Consider the following 26,549-nt stretch of genomic DNA (forward strand, 5'->3'; position numbering starts at 1 on the left):
GAAACACACAAGAATTGGAAACACCTGTGGAAGGGGCGGAGCTACAAATGAGACACATGGGGGAAAATTACTGAGACAGGGTACACAGAGGAGCAGGGGTGACGTGGGAACAACACAACAGGCACGAGAACAGAAAAAACGGCGAGGACGTGACACCTAAATTAATATTTATCACCGTTATAGAAATGTTTTTACGCAACATCATCACAACCAGGGGACAAAAGGAAACGATCTTTATGCACAAAATTATTTTTTTCTCAGGAATAGGAGTCTAGTAATTTTCTGATAGTTCATTTATTGAGCTAATGTCTGTTTGCTTTAATATACATTACAGTTTACAGTAACTGACTCAACAAATACAGGTTAATTGGGAAAAAAACTAATAGGACATACCAACAAACTATAAGTGTTTTTGTGATAGACATTCAGTGAATAAAAAAAAACTATACTCAATGGAACGTCAATAGAGACCTGATGACTAAACCATATTAATTAATATATTATAACTGGTAGTCAACTATTGTTAGCTACCATATAAACAAATGTAATATAAAAATCCAATGAAAAACAAAGAGAGACTTATGAAATTTATTTTTTATTGAGTCAACATGAATTAATAAACAGTGAGCGATCTAATTACAACAGATGATTAACCTTACAATCGGAACATGCACCCAGTTATTATGAGATGTTATAATGCATTATTTGATTATTATATGTTATGGCATGTTTTCCACACTTCTGGAGAGAATAATTAATGGTATTTACGCGATATGTAGCATGTGGTGCACATACACATTTGACTTCACTTGGGGTCATAGCCAAATGTTTGTTTAAAAAACCCAACAGTTAGCTGCAGTCAGTCGAGACCTGGTTCCTGTAGAAAAGACAGTAAAATTAATGTTCTGTACATATTATATATTATTATATTTTGACATCTAGTTTTTACACAATCTCATATTTTGGAAAAAAACGTAGTAATTACCTTTCTCGTCGACTGATCCTGGACGTTTCTCTATATTGTAGAATTCTCCTCTATTTTCCTCGTGCATGAAAGCAATCTTCTGCAGCAGTTCCTCCACTTGTCTCCGATCTCTGGCATCTCTGTTATTCAGTGCGTGAACTCTGTTTCGATTCTTGCTCACGAGTTCACGGAGGTCTGCATTCTCTTGAATGAAACAATCAAATGATTTTCCTTCCAGATTATCTGTACCTGTGAAAAGGATCAATGCATTTTTAGCGGCATTTCGCCCCAGACAGTCCTGAACGTGCTGCATGATTCTTTTTTTTGCTGGAGTGAAGCGGCCAAGGTTCATCACAATCATCATGACATGGGGTTTATAAGTGGACACAGATTTGCAGATGATCTTCTGGATTTCCTCTGGATTTTTATCAAAGCCTAGAGAGTCTATGAGCTGCAGACTAAGCTCAGGTGCAACGTATTTGTAGACATCCTTGTTTTCAGTTTGTTCTCCGTGTTTTTGGAGATTCCTGATACTTGAGGTTTTTCCCCCCTTTGTCATTCCAAGGAATAAAACTCGGACAGTGTTTCGGCATGTTTGGGCATCAATGGAAAGAGTTTCTTCCTTTCTGAACCTCTTTCCACAGCTTCCAGTCTCCTTGGGGGGGATTTCGAGCTGTTTTTTAATCTCTGTCTTTATCAGGTTTTCCAGGACTTTCTCCACGTCTTCATCAGATCTCTCGTTTCTGTTGTTCCAGGAGTGGCATCTGTGACCGACACTCCTTAACAGCTCTTGAAACTCTTTTCCTCCTTCACTGAGAAATTGCTCAAAGGTTTTACACTCGAGGTCATCACTGTGGGTAAACAGGATGGTGGTGTGTTCTAGATATGAAGAACCAAGGACTTTTTTGAGTCTGTAGATTTTATTAATTTCTTCAACTTTCACAAGACCAACCCTTATGACCAGGAGGAAGGAGTATGGTCCATTGAGAGTCTGCAGAACCTGCTGTATTTCTCTCTCGACTTCTTGCAGGGAACGTTCTGTGCAGTCCCAGCCTGGAGTATCCACTACAGTAACCGTCCTGCCGTTGATTATTTCAGTTTCAATTTGGCATCTCAGAGTGACTGACTTTCCAGATGCATCTGATAAGAAGTGTTTCTTGTTGAGTATTGTGTTTCCAGAGCAGCTTTTACCAGAACCAGAATTGCCGATTAAAACTATCTGCACTGAATCATCGGTACTTGTCTTCTGTGTGTAAGAAGCCATTTCACCCCAACGGTACACAAACGCTGAAGATAATAATGTTCCTGCAAAACAATTACAAATGTGTTATTTTGGAGTGTATTTTCACACATTTTCATTTACACAATAAAATTATGCTGAATAAAAAAAAACACACTAGTACATATAACTAGATTTTTTAACAATTATACATACATTAAATGTATAATTGTGATTAAATGTATTTAAACCTCATAAACCCATGATAAATTTGGTTTCAAAGAAATATATATAATGATTTTATGTCATCCTGTGCAATTCCAGTTTTAAAATAATTCTTAGATCAACTAAAAGCCCTAACCAAATTTAAAAATCTAAAATTATGTGTAAGAATTTTAAGGTTGTCATGATAAAGATCTCATTAAATGACAACATGAATGAACAGTGCCCAAAACTGATCTTATAAAATCTCTGGGGTGATTCAACTTCAAAAACACTCAAAACTCCCAACAATATCATTACTGCAACAGCCATGGCTTTCAGTGGTGAGTATGGATGAACAAACAGAATAAAAATTTGCTGCAGTCTACATTCAGCAGAGCATAAGAATAGCAATAAAGCATGAAGTAGACACATGTATTCATATGTTTTTATCATACTATTATATAAACACAGGGGTTGGACAATGAAACTGAAACACCTGGTTTTAGTCCACAATAATTTATTGTGGTGACGGACAGTTCTGGTGGAAACAGGAGAGTTGAGGTGCACATTGAATTCTGCTGTGATTTGATCAGCCATGGTTTTATGTTTTTTGGATACAATCCGGGTTAGCACCCGAACATCCCTTTCGGACAGCTTCCTCTTGCGTACACAGGTGTTTCAGTTTCATTGTCCAACCCCTGTATGTATTAACAAGTAAATAAGATATTTTAATTATCTATAAATGTGATTTTAAAGTGTATTGACATTTTTTAAAGTTATTTTCTCTGCAGATGTGACTGTAAATCTTAAATTATAATATATATTTATGTAACCCCTCCCTAAAGGCGACCAATATAAACTCAGGGGGGCCTACGTCTTAAAATGATATTGGTTGAAAATGTCAGATAACTCTCAGCTGCATAAGCTAACACTATTCAAATAATAAAAAGGTGCCTACTTAAACATTTAAATACCATATGAAATAACAATGTGTAAAATGTTGACCTTAAAAGGAAAACAGCCAAACACATGTGACTTAGTGAAAATAACAGTAAAGCTATTTATTTAGCTCTCAGAATTTGTCTCTTCACTTATATGTATAAAATAAAAATAAAATAATTCCAAATCAGGTCTCAAATAACTCAAAACACTCCCTCTTTTGATATATAAATCAGTTTTTGGAAAAACTTTTTTGGAAAAAGTTACCTTTCTCACCCACTGATCCTGGACATTTCTCTAAATTGTAGAATTCTCCTCTGTTTTCCTCGTGCATGATAGCAATCTTCTGCAGCAGTTCCTCCACTTGTCTCCGATCTCTGACATCTCTGTTATTCAGTGCGTGAACTCTGTTCCCATTCTTCCCCACGAGTTCACAGAGGTCTGCATTCTCTTGAATGAAGCAATCGATCTGGGGTGGGTTTCCCGAAAACGATCAATCTTAGCGAATAACGAACGAACTAACGAATGACGTGTGTAAAGAACGAGCCAGTTCTGCGAGTGTTTCCCAAAGAGCTTCGCAACGTGAAAATTAACGAACGAGGTTAAAGAACATCTTTGTTGACTCCTCCCCCAAAACAGCGTACTCAATCGATCCACAAATATCGATTCAACACTGCCAATATGCAGTATTTATTCACTATTACACCATAAAAACGTAGAAATGTGTTGTAATTAACAACATTATACTCCTAAAGATACATATGACTAAATAAATACTCGAAAATCCAATCTATTTTAAAACATTAAACTTATTTTTTACATTTTTAAAACTATTATTGTTGATATATATTATATTAATAGATAGTATACTAATATTATTAATAGTAATATTGATAGTAATATTAATTTATTATTATTCTAATTATTAATATTATAAAAATAATATAATAATACATATACGTATGTTCCTGTGTGTGTTTGTGTGTGTGTGTGTATATATATATATATATATATATATATATATATTACATTTTAAACCAACAGAAATATGTTTTGTACTTTATACTGTGAAGCTCCAGCTCATCCTAAATCACCATCTCAGTTGGGTTAATGTCAGGGGATTGTCAAGGCCATGCACCTTTTTGTCTGCTAATTCCATTTGCGTCAATTAGTTTTCATGGTTTTAATATTAATCGACAATGTAAAAAAAAAAAAACATGGAATGAGACGTGTCCAACTTTTGACTGATATTTGCGAGCTGACACACCCCAGAGTAATTAATGTCAAGACTTCTGTCATCGCTAATCTGGATTTTAATAATTTACTCGTGGGTTTGATTGGCCAATTCCAATATGCCCAGTTAGACTACAAGCCACAGTTGGCATAATAATATAATATAATATAATATAACTTATTCACTCACTTACTCACTCGTCAACCGCTTTATCCGTTAAGGGTCGCGGGGGGTGGGGGGGCTTGGGTGCTTGGTGGCTGGAGTCAGCTGGCATCGGGCTGAAGGCAGTATACACCCTGGACAGGATGCCAATCCATCACAGGGCAGACAGACACAGACAGACACACAGACACATTCACTCACACACTCACACCTAAGGGGCAATTTTTATCCGACATCTAATTAGCCTGAACTAATTTCTTTGGACTGTGGGAGAAAACCGGAGGACCCGCAGACACGGGAAATAAAATAATATAATATAATATAATATAATATTTATATAGTAATATAATTTATTATAATTAATAGTAATATAATATAATATAATAATATTAATAATTATATAGTAATATAATTGATTATATAATTAATAGTAATATAATATAATTGCTTCAAACACGGAAATTATAATTTTTCTTCCTCAACATTGGTGGTCCCTGGTGTTTAAGGTGCTGAACTGCAAGTCGAGATCCCCTAAAGAAGCTCGTTAAAAATAACGACTGGGTCAGGGCACTCGTTAATCTGCGAGCGAGTTTACGTAGTACTTTAGTTACGTACGGGTTTGGGAAACACTCTTTAATTAACGATCAATCTTAAGTACGAGTTAACGAAGTTCTTAGCGTTACGAAGCTTTCGGGAAACCCACCCCTGTTCTCCTTCTAGATTATCTTTTCCTGTGAAAAGGATCAATGCATTTTTAGCAGCATTTCGCCCCAGACAATCCTGAACGTGCTGCATGATTCTTTTTTTTGCTGGAGTGAAGCGGCCAATGCTCATCACAATCATCATGACATGGGGTTTATAAGTGGACACGGATTCGCAGATGATCTTCTGGATTTCTTCTGGATTTTCATCAAAGCCTAGAGAGTCTATGAGCTGCAGACTAAGCTCAGGTGCAACATAATTGTAGACATCCTTGTTTTCAGCTTGTTCTCCGTGTTTTTGGAGAGTCCTGTTACTTGAGGTTTTTCCCCCCTTTGTCATTCCAAGGAATAAAACTCGGACAGTGTTTTGGCATATTTGGGCATCAATGGAAAGAGTTTCTTCCTTTCTGAACCTCTTTCCACAGCTTCCAGTCTCCTTGGGGTGGATTTTTTTGCTGGGCTGTTTTTTGTTGATGCTGAGCTGGGAACTACTTGCCGAACTCCTCATCTCTGTCTTTATCAGGTTTTTTTTTTTTTTTTTTTTTTTTTTTTTTTGATTAGTTTATTTTGATTTTCCATGGTGATACATACATACAGTTTATATAATAACCAATAACAACAATGCCTTTTTTACAATAACACCAGATTGAAAAACATGTCAAACCAAACGCCCAATTTCAAATGAGTAAACTAATAAAATAAAATAAAGTAATATAACATAAAATAAAATAAAACTAAATAAATAATAGGATTAGCCTAGTGTACAATGAAGTTCCAGAATATTTTAGCCACAATTCTAACAAAAAAAAAGACAACGTTTAGACCATCATAGAGGTTCTAGGCAGAGCACATTTTTTACATAATCCAGAAAATGGTCCCAAATTCTATGAAATTTCTCATTAGAGCCATTTACAGTACCCCGAAGCCTTTCCAATCCTGCAGCACCAAGAACATCTTTAATCCACAAAGTATGAGAGGGTGGGTAGGGAGATTTCCATTTCAGTAAAATCAACCTTCGAGCCAGAAGAATGACCAAAGAAACGAACCCTGCTTTCAAAACTGACAAAGTAACAGATGAGGGAAGCACTCCAAATATGGCTGTAAGAGCATTAGGCTCAATAGTCTTCCCTAGTGTTTCTGATAAGGTTTTAAATATCTCGGACCAGTATAAGTTCAAAGAAGGACAGGACCAAAACATATGCACATGATTGGCAGGTGCCTGATGGCATCTATCACAAATCGGGTCTATATCCTTATAAATATTGGCAAGTCTGACTTTAGTAAAATGGAACCGATGCAGTATTTTACACTGCAACAATCCATGTCTGGCACAAATAGATGATTTATGGACCTGCTTAAGTACCTTATCCCAAAGGATTTCTGAAATGTCCTCCCCAAGTTCCCCTTCCCATAGAGACTTAACCGTATCAAGCGAGGCTTTTCGTAATGAATTAATCTGTTCATAAAAATAGGAAATTAACCCCCTCATAGAGGGAGCTGATCTTAAAAATATGTCTAAAGGGGTGTCAGAAGGTAAATTAGGAAACTGTGAAGAGATGTTTTTCACGAAGCTACGGATTTGCAAATATCTGAAAAAAGGATACCGTGGTAATAAAAAAATATCCCTCAACTGCTGAAAAGATGCAAAAGTACCATCAACATAAAGGTCATTAAATATCTTAATTCCCTTATTGTTCCAGATATCAAATGCCCCATCTATAAGTGATGGGGGAAATACAGGATTCGAAATTATTGGGGAGAGTACAGAAAAACCTTGTAATCCAAAATATCTTCTAAATTGAGTCCATATTCTCAGAGAAGTTTAAGCGGTGAATTTACAAGAGCAATAAGTGATGCTGGTCTTGAGGATAAAGTTTCAATGTCCAACCAAGCAGGGGATGTCACATGCGGATCATACTGCAACCAGTACTGTATGACTTTTAAATTATCTGCCCAATAATAAAACCTAAAATTAGGTAAAGCCATCCCCCCCAAAGCCTTAGGTTTTTGCAGCAATTGTCTTCGTATTCTTGGCGTTTTTCCACCCCAGATAAATCCCAGAATCAGAGAATCCAGTCTGTGAAAAAAAGTTTGGGGCAAAAAACAAGGAACACACTGAAATAAATAAATAAATTTAGGGAGAATATTCATCTTAATAATATTAATTCGTGCGGCTAACGATAGATTCAAAACTGACCAACGAGCCAGATCATTCTTAAGACGCGAAATAAGTGGGGGAAAATTAGCTTCATAAACATCTTTGAAATTGTCCGTTACTTTAATCCCCAGATATGTGATGCTGTGGTCAGCAATTTTGAATGGCAGACTAGTTAGATGTACATGAGCTGCTTTATTTAGTGGAAGAAGTTCACTCTTATTCAAATTCAATTTATAACCTGATATAAACCTGAATGATTCCAGTATCTCTAAAACAGCAGGTGTAGAATTCTGCAGGTCAGACACATACAAGAGCAGGTCATCCGCATACAGAGAGACCTTCTGCTCTGACCCACTCCTAACTATGCCCTTGATTTGAGAATTACTACGAAATGCGATGGACAATGGTTCCACTGCAAGAGCAAATAAAGAAGGGCTCAGTGGGCACCCCTGTCTTGTGGAACGATGCAGTGGAAAATAAGCAGAGCGGGTATTATTTGTCCGTACTGCTACTACAGGTGAAGAATACAAAAGCTTGACCCAATAAATGAAATTCTTCCCAAACCCAAATCTCTCCAGGGTATAAAAAAGGTATTCCCATTCGACCCTGTCAAATGCTTTCTCTGCATCCATAGATATTACAGCTTCTGAGAGATTAGACTTAGAGGGAGTATAAATTGTATTGCCTTTCTTCAGAATCAGAGATATTAGAGCCTGATTAAGGGTTGAGGGTAGTCTACCAGAATCAAATGATTCGTTAAACATGTCCAGTATAAGTGGAGCCAATTGATCGAAAAACTTCCTATAAAATTCTATTGGGTAGCCATCGGGGCCGGGACATTTACCAGCTTGCATTGACCTGGTAGCTAAGGAAAGTTCTTCAATAGATAATGGATCGTCCAACAAAGTAACTAAGTCAGAATCGAGTACAGGGGTCTGAATTCTATTAAAAAAAACCTCAAAATCTTTGCTACTGGCCTTTGAGTCCGATGAATATAGAGAAGAATAATATTGTTTGAACTCATCGTTAATCTCTAAGGGATCAATCGTTATACCATTTACTGTCCGTATTTGAGAAATTTGATGAGAGGAGGCAGACTGACGCAACTGATGAGCCAGCAGTTCCCTGCCTTGTCGCCATGTTCATAATAATTAAGTTTGGATTTGAGTAGTAATTCTGCTGCCTGATCTGAGGCTAATATATCATATTCTGCTTGTAATACAAGACGCTGTTTATATAATTCTATAGAAGGGGAAACTGAATATTGGCTGTCCAACTGGGCGATATTCTCTATTAAATTATTTAGCTTGCTCGTTTTTTGACGTGTTTCAAAAGTCACATAAGAGATGATCACTCCCCTAATATACACCTTCAGAGTTTCCCACAAGGTGGATGCAGAGATGTCTGGGGTTTTATTTGTACTTAAAAAAACTCTATTTGGCCCGAGATATGTTCAACAAACTTATCATCAGAGAGTAACCGCGTATTAAAACGCCAAGGGGCACGATCTCCATCCATATTCGCAAATCGCACAGTCATAATGACAGGGGCATGATCTGAGATAACGATAGTATCATAAGCGCAAGAATTTACAAAAGGGATCATCCTGTTGTCCACCAAAAAATTATCTATGCGGGTGAAGGTATGATGCACTTGAGAAAAAAAAGAGTAAGCTCTCCCTGTTGGATTAAAAAAACGCCAAGAATCCGATATGGCAAATTGGCTCATGTATGTTTTAATCACATTAGCCGATTTAGACAATGTTTTTGTTGTAGTGGAAGAACGATCTAAACTTGGATCTAGCCAACAATTAAGGTCCCCACCCAATATCAGAGAGTGTGTTGTCAAATTTGGGATGTTAGAAAAGAGCTGCTTAAAGAACTGATCATTGTCCCAGTTTGGGGCGTATACATTCACTAAGTGTACGGGCCTATTACACAATTTTCCAGTAAGAATTACGTACCTGCCATTAACATCTGAAATTACACCGGAGCATGTAAATGGAACTGATTTATGTAAAAGAATTGCCACTCCCCTAGCTTTACAACCAAATGAAGAATAATACGCCTGACCCACCCAACCCCCTCTAACCTTTAAGTTCCCTGGATTTTTCAAGTGTGTTTCTTGAAGGAACACAACCTGAGCACCTAAACGCTGAAGGTGCCGAAAAATTTTTGTGCACTTTACTGGGGAATTAAGACCCTTACAATTCCAACTAACAAATTTGAGCTCGCCCCCACAGCCACTAGTACTTAACATTGACTGAATGATGGACTAATAAGACTTATAGTCAGAATAATACATAGCTACACCAGGCAATCCCAAAAGAACAGAATCATTATATAGAGCAATCCTAACCATAACAAAAACAAAGACAAAAAAAACACACCAAACAAGAATAACAGACTCTTTCCCTCCCCACCCCCAAGCCAGCATCTCCCCAACTAAGATGCAAGGGCTAACCTCACCTAGTAAACTAAACGTAAACCACTCCATAACACCTTCTCTAAACTACTTAGGTGCTATGTGAGGAAACATGGCAATTAAACAAATATTTCCCTTTCCTTGAATAACTGAAAATACAGGCTTATGTCCAAGGAAAACAAACAAAAAAATATATATATATAATCTCTTAATCTGAACCCATCCAGCTACATTTTTATCAGTCCTCATTACCCTTTAAAGCAGTTTCGGGATACATCACCCATCCTGTGCAGGAGACACTTTCTTCTTTTTACAATGTTTATCAACAAAGGCAGCAGCCTCCACTGGGTCTTCAAACTTGTAAGAGAGTCCGTCCCCCAGAGTCACTCTCAGTGTTGCCAGTTATAAAAGTCCGAACTTCACATCCACACAAGCGCGCAGGTTACGTTTAACTCCACCAAACGCTGCTCTTCTCCGAGCGACAGAGGAGGTGTAGTCCGGGAAAATAAAGATGTTCTTGCCTGCGTAGCGCAACGGGGAAGACTTCCCCGCTTTCTGCTATATTTCAGCCCGAACATGAAAAAAATGCACTCTTACAATATAGGGTCGCGGTGGTTCCCCCTCTTTGGGTCGCTCTCGGAGTGATCTGTGAGCTCGATCCAGAAGGGGCTTCTCTTCCAGTTTAAGCATATCTTGAAGCAGCTGAGCCACGAATTCCGTCGCTCGGGGGCCCTCGGATTCTTCAGGGATCCCAATAATCCGTAGATTATTTCTGCGCGAGCGTGCTTCTAGCTCTTCACATTTGTCTTCCAAACGCTTGACCTGCACTGTGAGCTTTTCAACAGTGGACTGTAGCTCAGTCATCCCCGCTCCGTGCTCAGTAGAGGCGCGCTCCAGTTCCCGCAAAGTTTCCTCATGGAGCTCCACTTTCTGTTGTAAAGGTTTGATCGAATTAGAGAGCTCCTGTCTGACGGCTATAATTTCCGAGTGCAGACTTGAAGAGAGGGAGTCGATTTTGCCACCAATATCCGCTCTCAACGAATCCATCATAGCCTGTAGCACCGAAACATTTACGGTGTTGCCGGGTGAACTATCAGCCATTTCCTCGGGCTTGGCGGACTCGGAAGACACCGCTGCTTTGCGGCCTGGTTTAGAAGCCTCGGTCTTATTGCGGGTAGAAGACATTTTAGTTGCCAAAAAAAGTCACAAATATGTAGCTACATGTTCCTAAAACAGTCCAAAGAAAGTACCATGCACAAGTTTAGCAACTGTGCAAAATAAAATCTAAATTATGCCATATTTCCTCGGAGCAACGGGGGAACGCGTCTCCATCCTCCGTCTACAACAGCGCCCCCCTTTATCAGTTTATTTAGGACTTTCTCCACGTCTTCATCAGATCTCTCGTCTCTGTTGTTCCAGGAGTGGCATCTGTGACCAACACTCCTTAACAGCTCTTGAAACTCTTTTCCTCCTTCCCTGAGAAATTCCTCAAAGGTTTTAAATTCAAGATTATCATTGTGGGAAAACAGGATGGTGGTGTGTTCTAGATATGAAGAACCAAGGACTTTTCTGAGTCTGTAGATTTGATGAATTTCGTCAGCTTTCACAACACCAACCTTTATAACCAGGAGGAAGGAGTATGGTCCATTGAGAGTCTGCAGAACCTGCTGTATTTCTCTCTCGACTTCTTGCAGGGAACGTTCTGTGCAGTCCCAGCCTGGAGTATCCACTACAGTAACCATCCTGCCGTTGATTATTTCAGTTTCAATTTGGCATCTCAGAGTGACTGACTTTCCAGATGCATCTGATAAGAAGTGTTTCTGGTTGAGTATTGTGTTTCCAGAGCAGCTTTTACCAGAACCAGAATTGCCGATTAAAACTATCTGCACTGAATCATCGGTACTCGTCTTCTGTGTGTAAGAAGCCATTTCACCCCAACGGTACACAAACGCTGAAGATAATAATGTTCCTGCAAAACAATTAAGAATTTGTTATTTTGAAGTGTATTTTCACACATATTCATTTACATAATAAAAGCATGCTGAATAAAAAACTAGTACTAGTACATATTTGTACATATAACTAGATTTTTAACAGTTATACATACATTAAATATGTAATTGTGTTGTATGTATTTAAATCCCATAAACCCATGATAAATTTGGTTTCAAAGAAATATATATAATGATTTTATGTCATCCTGTGCAATTCCAGTTTTAAAATAATTCTTAGATCAACTAAAAGCCCTAACCAAATTTAAAAATCTAAAATTATGTTTAATAATTTTAAGGTTGTCATGATAAAGATTTCATTAAATGACAACAACATGAATGAACACTGCCCAAAACTGATCTTATAAAATCTCTGGGGTGATTCAACTTCAAAAACACTCAAAACTCCCAACAATATCATTACTGCAACAGCCATGGATTTCAGAGGTGAGTATGGATTAACTAACAGAATACAAATTTGCTGCAGTCTACATTCAGCAGAGCATAAGAACAGCAATATAGCATGAAGTAGACACATGTATTCATATGTTTTTATCATACTATTATATAAACACAGGGGTTGGACAATGAAACTGAAACACCTGGTTTTAGTCCACAATAATTTATTGTGGTGACGGACAGTTCTGGTGGAAACAGGAGAGTTGAGGTGCACATTGAATTCTGCTGTGATTTGATCAGCCATGGTTTTATGTTTTTTGGATACAATCCGGGTTAGCACCCGAACATCCCTTTCGGACAGCTTCCTCTTGCGTACACAGGTGTTTCAGTTTCATTGTCCAACCCCTGTATGTATTAACAAGTAAATAAGATATTTTAATTATCTATAAATGTGATTTTAAAATGTATTGAAGTTTTTAAAGTTATTTTCTCTGCAGATGTGACTGTAAATCTTAAATTATAATATATATTTATGTAACCCCTCCCTAAAGGCGACCAATATAAATTCAGGGGGGCCTACGTCTTAAAATGATATTGGTTGAAAATGTCAGATAACTCTCAGCTGCATAAGCTAACACTATTCAAATAATAAAAAGGTGCCTACTTAAACATTTAAATACCATATGAAATAACAATGTGTAAAATGTTGACCTTAAAAGGAAAACAGCCAAACACATGTGACTTAGTGAAAATAACAGTAAAGCTATTTATTTAGCTCTCAGAATTTGTCTCTTCACTTATATGTATAAAATAAAAATAAAATAATTCCAAATCAGGTCTCAAATAACTCAAAACACTCCCTCTTTTGATATATAAATCAGTTTTTGGAAAAACTGTAAAAGTTACCTTTGTGGAACCTCTTTCCACAGCTTCCAGTCTCCTTGGGGGGGATTTCGAGCTGTTTTTTAATCTCTGTCTTTATCAGGTTTTCCAGGACTTTCTCCACGTCTTCATCAGATCTCTCGTCTCTGTTGTTCCAGGAGTGGCATCTGTGACCGACACTCCTTAACAGCTCTTGAAACTCTTTTCCTCCTTCCCTGAGAAATTCCTCAAAGGTTTTACACTCGAGGTCATCACTGTGGGTAAACAGGATGGTGGTGTGTTCTAGATATGAAGAACCAAGGACTTTTTCGAGTCTGTAGATTTTATTAATTTCTTCAACTTCCACAAGACCAACCTTTATAACCAGGAGGAAGGAGTATGGTCCATTGAGAGTCTGCAGAACCTGCTGTATTTCTCTCTCGACTTCTTGCAGGGAACGTTCTGTGCAGTCCCAGCCTGGAGTATCCACTACAGTAACCGTCCTGCCGTTGATTATTTCAGTTTCAATTTGGCATCTCAGAGTGACTGACTTTTCAGATGCATCTGATAAGAAGTGTTTCTTGTTGAGTATTGTGTTTCCAGAGCAGCTTTTACCAGAACCAGAATTGCCGATTAAAACTATCTGTACTGAAGCATCAGTACTCGTCTTCTGTGTGTAAGAAGCCATTTCATCCCAATGGTACACAATCTCTGAAGATAATAATGTTCCTGCAAAACGATTAAGAATTTGTTATTTTGGTGTGTATTTTCACACATTTTCATTTACACAATAAAAGCATGCTGAACAATAAATAACACTAGTACATATAACTAGATTTTAGAATTTTAACAATTATACATACATTAAATGTATAATTGTGTTAAAATGTATTTAAAACCCATAAACCCATAGTAGATTTGGTTTCAAAGAAATATATATAATTATTTTATGTCATCCTGTGCAATTCCAGTTTTAAAATAATTCTTAGATCAACTAAAAGCTCAAACAAAATTTAAAAATCTAAAATTATGTTTAATAATTTTAAGGTTGTCATGAAGAAGATCTCATTAAATGACAACAACATGAATGAACACTGCCCAAAACTGATCTTATAAAATCTCTGGGGTGATTCATCTTCAAAAACACTCAAAACTCCCAACAATATCATTACTGCAACAGCCATGGATTTCAGTGGTGAGTATGGATGAACAAACAGAATACAAATTTGCTGCAGTCTACATTCAGCAGAGCATAAGAACAGCAATAAAGCATGAAGTAGACACATGTATTCATATGTTTTTATCATACTATTATATAAACACAGGGGTTGGACAATGAAACTGAAACACCTGGTTTTAGTCCACAATAATTTATTGTGGTGACGGACAGTTCTGGTGGAAACAGGAGAGTTGAGGTGCACATTGAATTCTGCTGTGATTTGATCAGCCGTGGTTTTCTGTTTTTTGGATACAATCCGGGTTAGCACCCGAACATCCCTTTCGGACAGCTTCCTCTTGCGTCCACAGTGAATCCTGTTGGATGTGGTTGGTCCTTTTTGGTGGTATGCTGACGTTACCTTGGATACCGTGGCTCTTGATACATCACAAAGACTTGCTGGTTTGGTCACAGATGCACCAACAATTTGTCCTCTTTTGAACTCTGGTATGTCACCCATAATGTTGTGTGCAATTAATGAAGATTGGCCACCAGGCTGCTCCAATTTAGCCGTGAAACCTCCCACACTAAAATGACAGGTGTTTCAGTTTCATTGTCCAACCCCTGTATGTATTAACAAGTAAATAAGATATTTTAATTATCTATAAATGTGATTTTAAAATGTATTGAAGTTTTTAAAGTTATTTTCTCTGCAGATGTGACTGTAAATCTTAAATTATAATATATATTTATGTAACCCCTCCCTAAAGGCGACCAATATAAATTCAGGGGGGCCTACGTCTTAAAATGATATTGGTTGGAAATTTCAGATAACTTTTAGCTGCATAAGCTAACACTATTCAAATAATAAAATGGTGCCTACCTAAACATTTAAATACCATATGAAATAACAATGTGTAAAATGTTGACCTTAAAAGGAAAACAGCCAAACACATGTGACTTAGTGAAAATAACAGTAAAGCTATTTATTTAGCTCTCAGAATTTGTCTCTTCACTTATATGTATAAAATAAAATAAAATAATTCCAAATCAGGTCTAAAATAACTCAAAACACTCCCTCTTTTGATATATAAATCAGTTTTTGGAAAAACTGTAAAAGTTACCTTTGTGGAACCTCTTTCCACAGCTTCCAGTCTCCTTGGGGGGGATTTCGAGCTGTTTTTTAATCTCTGTGTTTTTCAGGTGTTCCAGGACTTTCTCCACGTCTTCATCAGATCTCTCGTTTCTGTTGTTCCAGGAGTGGCATCTGTGACCGACACTCCTTAACAGCTCTTGAAACTCTTTTCCTCCTTCCCTGAGAAATTCCTCAAAGGTTTTACACTCGAGGTCATCACTGTGGGTAAACAGGATGGTGGTGTGTTCTAGATATAAAGAACCAAGGACTTTTCTGAGTCTGTAGATTTGATGAATTTCTTCAGCTTTCACAACACCAACCCTTATGACCAGGAGGAAGGAGTATGGTCCATTGAGAGTCTGCAGAATCTGCTGTATTTCTCTCTCGACTTCTTGCAGGGAACGTTCTGTGCAGTCCCAGCCTGGAGTATCCACTACAGTAACCATCCTGCCGTTGATTATTTCAGTTTCAATTTGGCATCTCAGAGTGACTGACTTTCCAGATGCATCTGATAAGAAGTGTTTCTTGTTGAGTATTGTGTTTCCAAAGCAGCTTTTACCAGAACCAGAATTGCCGATTAAAACTATCTGTACTGAAGCATCAGTACTCGTCTTCTGTGTGTAAGAAGCCATTTCATCCCAATGGTACACAATCGCTGAAGATAATAATGTTCCTGCAAAACGATTAAGAATTTGTTATTTTGGTGTGTATTTTCACACATTTTCATTTACACAATAAAAGCATGCTGAACAATAAATAACACTAGTACATATAACTAGATTTTAGAATTTTAACAATTATACATACATTAAATGTATAATTGTGTTGTAATGTATTTAAACCCCATAAACCCATGATAAATTTGGTTTCAAAGAAATATATATAATTATTTTATGTCATCCTGTGCAATTCCAGTTTTAAAATAATTCTTAGATCAACTAAAAGCCCTAACCAAATTTAAAAATCTAAAATTATGTGTAAGAATTTTAAGGTTGTCATGATAAAGATCTCATTAAATGACAACATGAATGAACAGTGCCCAAAACTGATCTTATAAAATCTCTGGGGTGATTCAACTTTAAAGACACTCAAAACTCCCAACAATATCATTACTGCAACAGCCATGGCTTTCAGTGGTGAGTATGGATGAACAAACAGAATACAAATTTGCTGCAGTCTACATTCAGCAGAGCATAAGAACAGCAATATAGCATGAAGTAGACACATGTATTCATATGTTTTTATCATACTATTATATAAACACAGGGGTTGGACAATGAAACTGAAACACCTGGTTTTAGTCCACAATAATTTATTGTGGTGACGGACAGTTCTGGTGGAAACAGGAGAGTTGAGGTGCACATTGAATTCTGCCGTGATTTGATCAGCCGTGGTTTTATGTTTTTTGGATACAATCTGGGTTAGCACCCGAACATCCCTTTCAAGCTTCCTCTTGCGTCCACAGTTAATCCTGTTGGATGTGGTTGGTCCTTTTTGGTGGTATGCTGACGTTACCTTGGATACCGTGGCTCTTGATACATCACAAAGACTTGCTGTTTTGGTCACAGATGCACCAACAATTTGTCCTCTTTTGAACTCTGGTATGTCACCCATAATGTTGTGTGCATTGCAATATTTTGAGCAAAACTGTGCTCTTACCCTGCTAATTGAACCTTCACACTCTGCTCTTACTGGTGCAATGTGCAATAAATGAAGATTGGCCACCAGGCTGCTCCAATTTAGCCGTGAAACCTCCCACACTAAAATGACAGGTGTTTCAGTTTCATTGTCCAACCCCTGTATGTATTAACAAGTAAATAAGATATTTTAATTATCTATAAATGTGATTTTAAAATGTATTGAAGTTTTTAAAGTTATTTTCTCTGCAGATGTGACTGCAAATCTAAATTATAATATATATTTATGTAACTAGGGCTGTCCCTAACGATTATTTTTTAAACGATTATTCTAACGATTATTTTTTTCGATTAGTCGACTAATCTATTCATTGAGAAACATATTTAAATAATTATTTTACGTTTTAAAGCAAACGATAAATTACTATATTTATATATAATAACAACAACAACAACACAAGCCTACTAAACCAAACCCCACACTTATAATCACTTACATGTACAGCACGTTGTTTAGATCTATAACGCTAAAAATGGATAAGCTCCCATACACCACCTCCGTGTGTTGCACTGTTTTCTGTGACCGCTAGATTTTGTGACCACTGGCAAGTAGTTCTCAGCAGACCGGTGCACTGGCCGATTCGAAACGTGTTCGTTTCTAATGTTTACCCCGACTGGCCAAAACAGTTAAGTTTAGGGCTGAGGGTAAGGTGTAGGTATAGAAAGCTTCCGTTTTGCCAATGAACGCTCATAACCGTGAGCACTGGTCACAAAATTCCGACGGTGACAGAAAACGGTGTGACACCGCAGCGCCGACGGCGCTAGCTAAAATAACTTAAGGCAGCTAGCTTAGCTAAACACCTGAACTTATGAATAATGCTACTGTTTCTGGAAACTGCGAAATGCCATGCACAAATATAAACCAAAAATTTATAATTTCTGCCTGTGGCAGGTTTAAAACCTTTGGTAGACAGCCTTAAGTCTTTTTAAGGACACCCGCGGAGACCCTGATGTAAACGGTAACTTACTGTGTGACCCTGTTGACATAGTGCTCCTGGATGTTTGCGCTTCAAGTGCTCCTTTTGCACGTATGGCAGAGGACCACATTGTTGCCCTTTTGCGTGAAATGCTCCCAAACTTTAGATGCCCGCTGGCGTTTTTTTGTAGCTGGAGATTGCTCTCCGGAGTCCAAGCTCTCTAGAGCTTAGATTCTCTGCCCAAACCCGACATGACCCGAGGCCCGCCCGTAAATCCGACCCGGGCTCCAGAAAATAGTCCGAGATGTAGGCGTCTGTTTTTTAATTATATTTTTATTTTAAAAAAAATAACGAAAACTGAAAGTGAAACTAAACTAATTTATTTATAAGCGCTGTTTTCACTACCGCAGTTCTACAGCGGGGGTGTTGTGCCGATTCTGTCCGCGAAGCGGGAGTCAGATTCAGCAGAGAGTCGGATTCGGCACAAACGCGGCGGCACCTCGCGGTCCGCGGTGTCAGTTGTAAGCGCTCGCGCTAGCCGCAAAATACGGCAGAAAACACTGAGGGAGCTGCAGAATTATGAATGGGACTAGAATATGAGCACGAGGAGATCAAAGAGAACCTTCACCTGTGAGTAGAACAAGCAAATCTCTCTCTCTCTCTCTCTCTCTCTCTCTCTCTCTCTCTCTCTCTCGCACGTGAACTCCTCCGCGTTTGACTTGCAGAAATGTGTTTAGCTGTTCTTAAAAATCATTTTAATTAAATAATAGTTCTATGCTTCTATGTTACCGTGTTAATTAACATAATTCTGATCATATTTCGCTCATTAAAACAGCCCGAAAACAGCCAGTTGGAATTTTTGGGCCCGATCTAACCTCTAATGCTCTCCACAGGCGCCGCCATGTTTACGACGCGCCGACGCACGTTATGCAAATCGATGTATTTTTGTAATCGATGACGTCGATTATGTCGATGCGTCGCCCCAGCCCTATATGTAACCCCTCCCTAAAGGCGACCAATATAAATTTAGGGGGGCCTACGTCTTAAAATGATATTGGTTGGAAATTTCAGATAACTTTTAGCTGCATAAGCTAACACTATTCAAATAATAAAATGGTGCCCACTTAAACATTTAAATACCATATGAAATAACAATGTGTAAAATGTTGACCTTAAAAGGAAAACAGCCAAACACATGTGACTCAGTGAGAATAACAGTAAAGCTATTTATTTAGCTCTCAGAATTTGTCTCTTCACTTATATGTATAAAATAAAAATAAAATAATCCCAAATCAGGTCTCAAATAACTCAAAACACTCCCTCGTTTGATATATAAATCAGTTTTTGGAAAAACTGTAAAAGTTACCTTTCTCACCCACTGATCCTGGATATTTCTCTAATTTGTAGAATTCTCCTCTATTTTTCTTGTGCATGAAAGCAATCTTCTGCAGCAGTTCCTCCACTTGTCTCCGATCTCTGACATCTCTGTTATTCAGTGCGTGAAATCTGTTCCCATTCCAGCTCACGAGGTTACAGACATCTGTATTCTCTTGAATGACTCTATCAATCTGTTCTCCTTCCAGATCATCTTTTCCTGTGAAAAGGAACATTGTGTGTTTAGCGGCATTTCGGCCCAGACAGTCCTGAACGTGCTGCATGATTCTTTTTTTTGCTGGAGTGAAGCGGTCAAAGTTCATCACAATCATCATGACATGGGGTTTATAAGTGGACACAGATTCGCAGATGATCTTCTGGATTTCTTCTGGATTTTCATCAAAGCCTGGAGAGTCTATGAGCTGCAGACTAAGCCCAGTCACAACATATTTGTAGACATTCTTGTTTTCAGTTTGTTCTCTGTGTTTTTGGAGAGTCCTGATACTTGAGGTTTTTCCCCCCTTTGTCATTCCAAGGAATAAAACTCGGACAGTGTTTCGGCATATTTGGGCATCAATGGAAAGAGTTTCTTCCTTTCTGAACCTCTTTCCACAGCTTCCAGTCTCCTTGGGGGGGATTTCGAGCGTTTTTTTAATCTCTGTGTTTTTCAGGTTTTCCAGGACTTTCTCCACGTCTTCATCAGATCTCTCGTCTCTGTTGTTCCAGGAGTGGCATCTGTGACCAACACTCCGTAACAGGCCTTGAAACTCTTTTCCTCCTTCCCTGATAAATTGCTCAAAGGTTTTAAATTCAAGATTATCATTGTGGGAAAACAGGATGGTGGTGTGTTCTAGATATGAAGAACCAAGGACTTTTTTGAGTCTGTAGATTTTATTAATTTCTTCAACTTCCACAAGACCAACCCTTATGACCAGGAGGAAGGAGTATGGTCCATTGAGAGTCTGCAGAACCTGCTGTATTTCTCTCTCGACTTCTTGCAGGGAACGTTCTGTGCAGTCCCAGCCTGGAGTATCCACTACAGTAACCGTCCTGCCGTTGATTATTTCAGTTTCAATTTGGCATCTCAGAGTGACTGACTTTTCAGATGCATCTGATAAGAAGTGTTTCTTGTTGAGTATTGTGTTTCCAGAGCAGCTTTTACCAGAACCAGAATTGCCGATTAAAACTATCTGCACTGAATCATCGGTACTTGTCTTCTGTGTGTAAGAAGCCATTTCACCCCAACGGTACACAAACGCTGAAGATAATAATGTTCCTGCAAAACAATTAAGAATTTGTTATTTTGAAGTGTATTTTGACACATATTCATTTACATAATAAAAGCATGCTGAATAAAAAACTAGTACTAGTACATATTTGTACATATAACTAGATTTTTAACAGTTATACATACATTAAATATGTAATTGTGTTGTAATGTATTTAAACCCCATAAACCCATGATAAATTTGGTTTCAAAGAAATATATATAATGATTTTATGTCATCCTGTGCAATTCCAGTTTTAAAATAATTCTTAGATCAACTAAAAGCCCTAACCAAATTTAAAAATCTAAAATTATGTGTAAGAATTTTAAGGTTGTCATGATAAAGATCTCATTAAATGACAACATGAATGAACAGTGCCCAAAACTGATCTTATAAAATCTCTGGGGTGATTCAACTTTAAAGACACTCAAAACTCCCCATGATATCATTACTGCAACAGCCGTGGCTTTCAGTGGTGAGTATGGATTAACTAACAGAATAAAAAATTTGCTGCAGTCTACATTCAGCAGAGCATAAGAATAGCAATAAAGCATGAAGTAGACACATGTATTCATATATTTTTATCATACTATTATATAAACACAGGGGTTGGACAATGAAACAGAAACACCTGGTTTTAGTCGACAATAATTTATTGTGGTGACGGACGGTTCTGTTGGAAACAGGAGAGTTGAGGTGCACATTGAATTCTGCGTGATTTGATAAGCCGTGGTTTTAAGTTTTTTGGATACAATCCGGGTTGGACCCGAGCGTCCCTTTCAAACAGCTTCCCCTTGCGTCCACAGTTAATCCTGTTGGATGTGGTTGGTTCTTCTTGGTGGTATGCTGACATTACCCTGGATACCGTGGCTCTTGATACATCACAAAGACTTGCTGTCTTGGTCAGAGATGCGCCAGCAAGACGTGCATCAACAACTTGTCCTCTTTTGAACTCTGGTATGTCACCCATAATGTTGTGTGCATTGCAATATTTTGAGCAAAACTGTGCTCTTACCCTGCTAATTGAACCTTCACACTCTGCTCTTACTGGTGCAATGTGCAATTAATGAAGATTGGCCACCAGGCTGCTCCAATTTAGCCATGAAACCTCCCACACTAAAATGACAGGTGTTTCAGTTTCATTGTCCAACCCCTGTATGTATTAACAAGTAAATAAGATATTTTAATTATCTATAAATGTGATTTTAAAATGTTTTGAAGTTTTTCTCTGCAGATGTGACTGTAAATCTTAAATTATAATATATATTTATGTAACCCCTCCCTAAAGGCGCCCAATATAAATTTAGGGGGGCCTACATCTTAAAATGATATTGGTTGGAAATTTCAGATAACTCTCAGCTGCATAAGCTAACACTATTAATATAATAAAATGGTGCCTACCTAAACATTTCAAACATTTTAAAGGATCTAGCTTTATCTCCAGCACTAACCCAGCACACATACAGTGGCTATATTCTATAAATGAGGCCAAAACCCACATTCATACACTGTCCTGTAGAGATGTTCTCAGGATGACCTCATGAGTTAAAGACTTCATGAGTTAAAGTGAGAAACTTATGAGAAAGTGCTGTAAGGAACTACTTTACACAGACTTTTGGGTTAACAGATTCACTTAATTTATTTTTATATTTTCTTTTCCTATATTCTTTTCCTTTCTGATCTGTTCCTGCTAGCAACACTAGCTATATGTGTTTCCCACTGTGGGACTAAACAGATGATCTTATCTTAATGAGATCTGTACCAGTAACATTAACTTTACAGAACAGCAGTGGTGTCTTTTAGTACACAGCCATGTAATAACATCAGCATTAAAACGCTGATCTCTGCATGGATACCTGCGGGTCTCGTCTGCTAAAGCCTGAAAGATTAGTGGTGTTTTTACCGGAGATGGTCGCTCCACACGGTTTACACGTTTTCTTGTTTTTCGCGACGTCAAAGGAGAATGAAAATATGTCTCTCCTCTTTCTCCCTGTCGAGCCCCGTAAATAAAGCTCACAGGCGAGTCGGTCCTCCCGGGTTTTGTTTCTGAGCGCGACTGCCCCGCGTGTCCCGCCTCTCCACCTTCGCTAAAGTAATAATGATTGGTTCTTTTTCTAACTGGTCCCTACCTTTCACAAAACTAAATCAGTTCTGATTGGATTTCGTCCCTGCCAAACATTTTTGTCTCGTTTTTATTCGTTGACGAAAATGTCAGTTAATTTCGTCTCGTTTTACTTTTTTAATGCTGTTTTATTTAGTGATGGTCTCGTTTTCGTCATTAAAAAAAGCTTCGTTGACGAAAATTATTCGTCAACGAAATTAACACTGATAAACACACCACCAATAAGAGGTGAAACACCAAAAAAACAGTTCAAGCGCTTTTTGTTGGGGCCCAGTACGTTGGTGCACTCATAACTCCACTCCAGTCAGCGAAAGCGAAAGTGATTCGAATCGGTCAACCGAGTCAGTTGATTCGTTACTCACGGTTTACACTGAGCTCACGGAAGTGGCGTCCTTAGTAGCCATGACAACAGCACTCAAGGGCCGTTTCTCGCGTTCTTTACTGTTCTTGTGGACTCGGGAAACGTCATCAGCTGCAGCCCAAGCATGTTTCTATTAGAAGATCGCAGTTAGCCAAGTGCATAACTAATACCCGGATGTGTTCTTGCTCCTCCCACTTTATCGAGGATGCGTGGAAGGTGACTTGTGTGGACTTCTTACAGCCCGATAACCCAGAATGCACCTCGCATCAGCGTAATGCAGGAGGAGAAGATACATAACTGTAATCACCTGTACGTTTTCAAAATAGTAAAAAAACTGCTGTGTGCTAAAACAATGTTTAGAGTTATTTTTAGGCGAGAATGCCCATGGAGCCATAAAGTGGAAGTACTGGTGACAGTCTACTGGCTTGCTTGTGGCGCCTCCTACAGCGTGACTGCAGACATTTTTGCTATGCCACTTGCATAGCACATTGGCAATCCAGGATCTGTGCATGATGCGCTTGTCCTGCGTAGATCACCCATGTATAAACAGGCTCTGTACTTACCACCTGGGTACTTTCTTTTAGGAGATGGAGGATACCCGTGCTGACAGCATCCTGTTGCCATCATGACACCATACCGTCAACCTATGGTGTCATGATGGCAACATACAGATACAAAAAAACAAACGACAAAACCTTACCATAATTGATCTATAATAATCTATACTTTTCTTTGTAAATTTTGCTTAAGATGACAGCAGGGAAGACAGAAGCAGTGCCGAACATCATTAAAGGAGCCGGTCAGGGAAGAGCACCCGGGGAAGGCTTGCTGCCCAGATTTCTGCTCCTGAAGGACTCCCTGTGTGTCGTGGTGAACATGACTACATCCAGACAACAAGCCTCTAAAGAGCAACAACAGTTTAAATATTAGATAGAGAGTTCAGCTGTTCTTTTTTTTTCTTAAATAAAAAAATCTTATTATTATTTAGGGTACTTTATCTGCTTGATTATAAATAACAGTATATAAATAAATAATATCATTCGATTAAATATCTGTTGTAAATACACAAAAAATACGGTTTTTCAAACCGAGACAAATATCTCTCAGCTCACTCTGTTGCTGCTCTTTCTCTCTCTTCTTCCCTTGCCACTACCTCTCTTTCCCTCTGCTCATCCCTCTCTGTCTGCTTTATGAGAAACCCCAGAAGAGCCTGACTGCCCCTGGGCCTCTTTTTCTGTGGCTGCCTGCTGGTCTTGACTTCTTCTGCAAAGGCGGCAGAGGCTGGTGTGTTGACCACGCCACCTGCAGTAGCAGTGAGGTTGGATACAACAACCAAGGGCAAATTAATTGAGTGCAGCATCCATCACACTGTACCACTTCCAGTTAGCAGCAGTCACACTTCCAGCCTCTACCCCTTTGCCTGTGGGAGGGTCCCTAAGCTCCTGAAACATAAAACAGCAAGATGATAAATCCTGCACCCAGTAACTGAGGTTATACACCAGGGCCCATTCCTTTCCTCCCATTCACTCAAATGACTGACAAAATTCTACACCCGACACCTAAGCTGCTGTGGCCATTTATAATTTGATTAGCAACCTTTAACAATCATGAAACACAAAATGTTTCTTTCAATTATGCACTAATCATTCACTATCTCACAAGCATAATATCAGCCTATATCTCCCATCATACAAAATCTTCAAAATAATCTGCTCTTCCCCACCCAACCCCATTCCATCTTATCCACAAACACTGACTAGCACTTTCAGCTACTTCTGACTCCCATTGCTATAGGTCTAACATGCCTGCAACCCACACTTGCTCATTTTCACCACAAAATCTGCAAAGCTCAATCTTTTTCATCAACTTTGTCCTCATATGCCTCAGTTGGCTCGATAACATCAATTTACTCTGAATGCAATACCTAGCCTCAAAATAATTACTACAATGCAATGTGGAACCTGTTGTTTATTGCAGCTACCAATGTTGTGCATAAGCCTATTAGCCATGTGCCACTTTTGAACATATTCACTATGCCACAGTACTCTTAATTTTAAGACTCAAGTTCCACATATGTAATTAAATAAAAAAAATACCTAATTAAAACCAATTAAGTTATTAAAATTAAAGGAATCGTATTACATAACAAAAAGCAGAACAATTGGCAATTTACCTTGTATTTTTTCTTAAACCTAAATTATTCCACTTCTTTTTAGCCTGTTTTGGAGCTATTTTCAGGCCAGTAGTTGTAACAAATTCCCTGGACAAAACAAACAGATAGAAAAAAATGAAACACTGACACACAAATAAAGCATTAAACATTCCAAATCTTTTTCCAGGTCTTGCCCAAAAAATCAAATAACAATAATACTACAACAACAATAATAATAAACAAGAAAATCAGTACTCTCTCCCATCCAGTTTTGGAGGAATTCCGTCTTCCTGTGAAAAGTTTTTCATTGGCTGCACGACAGTCAATGAGGGCTTGGATTTCCTCATTTGTCCCTTGATTAAAAAACATAACAATTAAACCAATCTTAATAAGTTTCTATTCTTAGAATATCATCCAAAATATACAAACAGCACTGCAGTGAAATGTTAACTTTAAGTTAAAAATACAGCTTTTTTAAATACCCCCTCATCAACCTTACTTGACCCCCAGCCAAATGGTTTGTACTCGAATAGCCTAGCTACAGACTTGCTGAATTACTCAAAAGATGAACCAGTTATACACAACTACTGATACATTAAAGGCAGCTGTTCTAGGAGGGGTAAAATTAGAGCTTGATGTCCTGTCAGATGGATTAGCTGGTCGAGCATGCTTGCCAACTGTCTTGCTAATGGGACCGCAAATCTCCGAAAACGTAGGAGCACATTTTCACCTAGCCGCCTTCTTAACAAATAAACCACATATATGAAGTCTAAACCCCTACATTCTCGCCTAAAAGTAACTTAAAACATTGTTTTAGCATACAGCAGTACTATTTTGAAAACATACCGATACTTACAGGTATGTACTTTCTCCTCCTCCGATAAAGCTGCGAGGTGCATTCTGGGTTGTCGGGCTGTAAGAAGTCCACACAGGTCACCTTCCATGCATCCTCGATAAAGAACGGTACTTGGGAACAAGTAAAGTTACAGACAAGAACGCAGATTGAGAAACGGCCAATGAAAAGCATAGAAAATAATACAAATGCAAATACACAGGACATTTTTAAGGGCCCTCCATTTATTTTTCTTACAGCTTAAAGATTTAGTATAAG

At 38.2% G+C, this 26,549-nt stretch overlaps 1 protein-coding gene across 1 annotated transcript; it reads right to left on the reverse strand.

Annotated features, from left to right (window-relative positions):
- Positions 1–649: 649 nt before the first annotated feature.
- LOC111196182 (GTPase IMAP family member 8) lies at positions 650–24,168 on the reverse strand. The gene is made up of 5 exons (XM_049480976.1): positions 23,288–24,168; positions 19,528–20,811; positions 15,537–16,220; positions 986–2,269; positions 650–654 (listed from the first exon to the last, which is right to left on the reverse strand). The coding sequence occupies exons 2-5, from the start codon at positions 20,768–20,770 to the stop codon at positions 650–652; spliced, it is 3,216 nt and encodes a 1,071-aa protein (XP_049336933.1). The 5' UTR covers positions 20,771–20,811; positions 23,288–24,168.
- Positions 24,169–26,549: the final 2,381 nt, after the last annotated feature.

Source organism: Astyanax mexicanus, chromosome 7, assembly GCF_023375975.1.
Source record: "Astyanax mexicanus isolate ESR-SI-001 chromosome 7, AstMex3_surface, whole genome shotgun sequence".
In the NCBI taxonomy this organism is placed as follows: Eukaryota; Metazoa; Chordata; class Actinopteri; order Characiformes; family Acestrorhamphidae; genus Astyanax; species Astyanax mexicanus.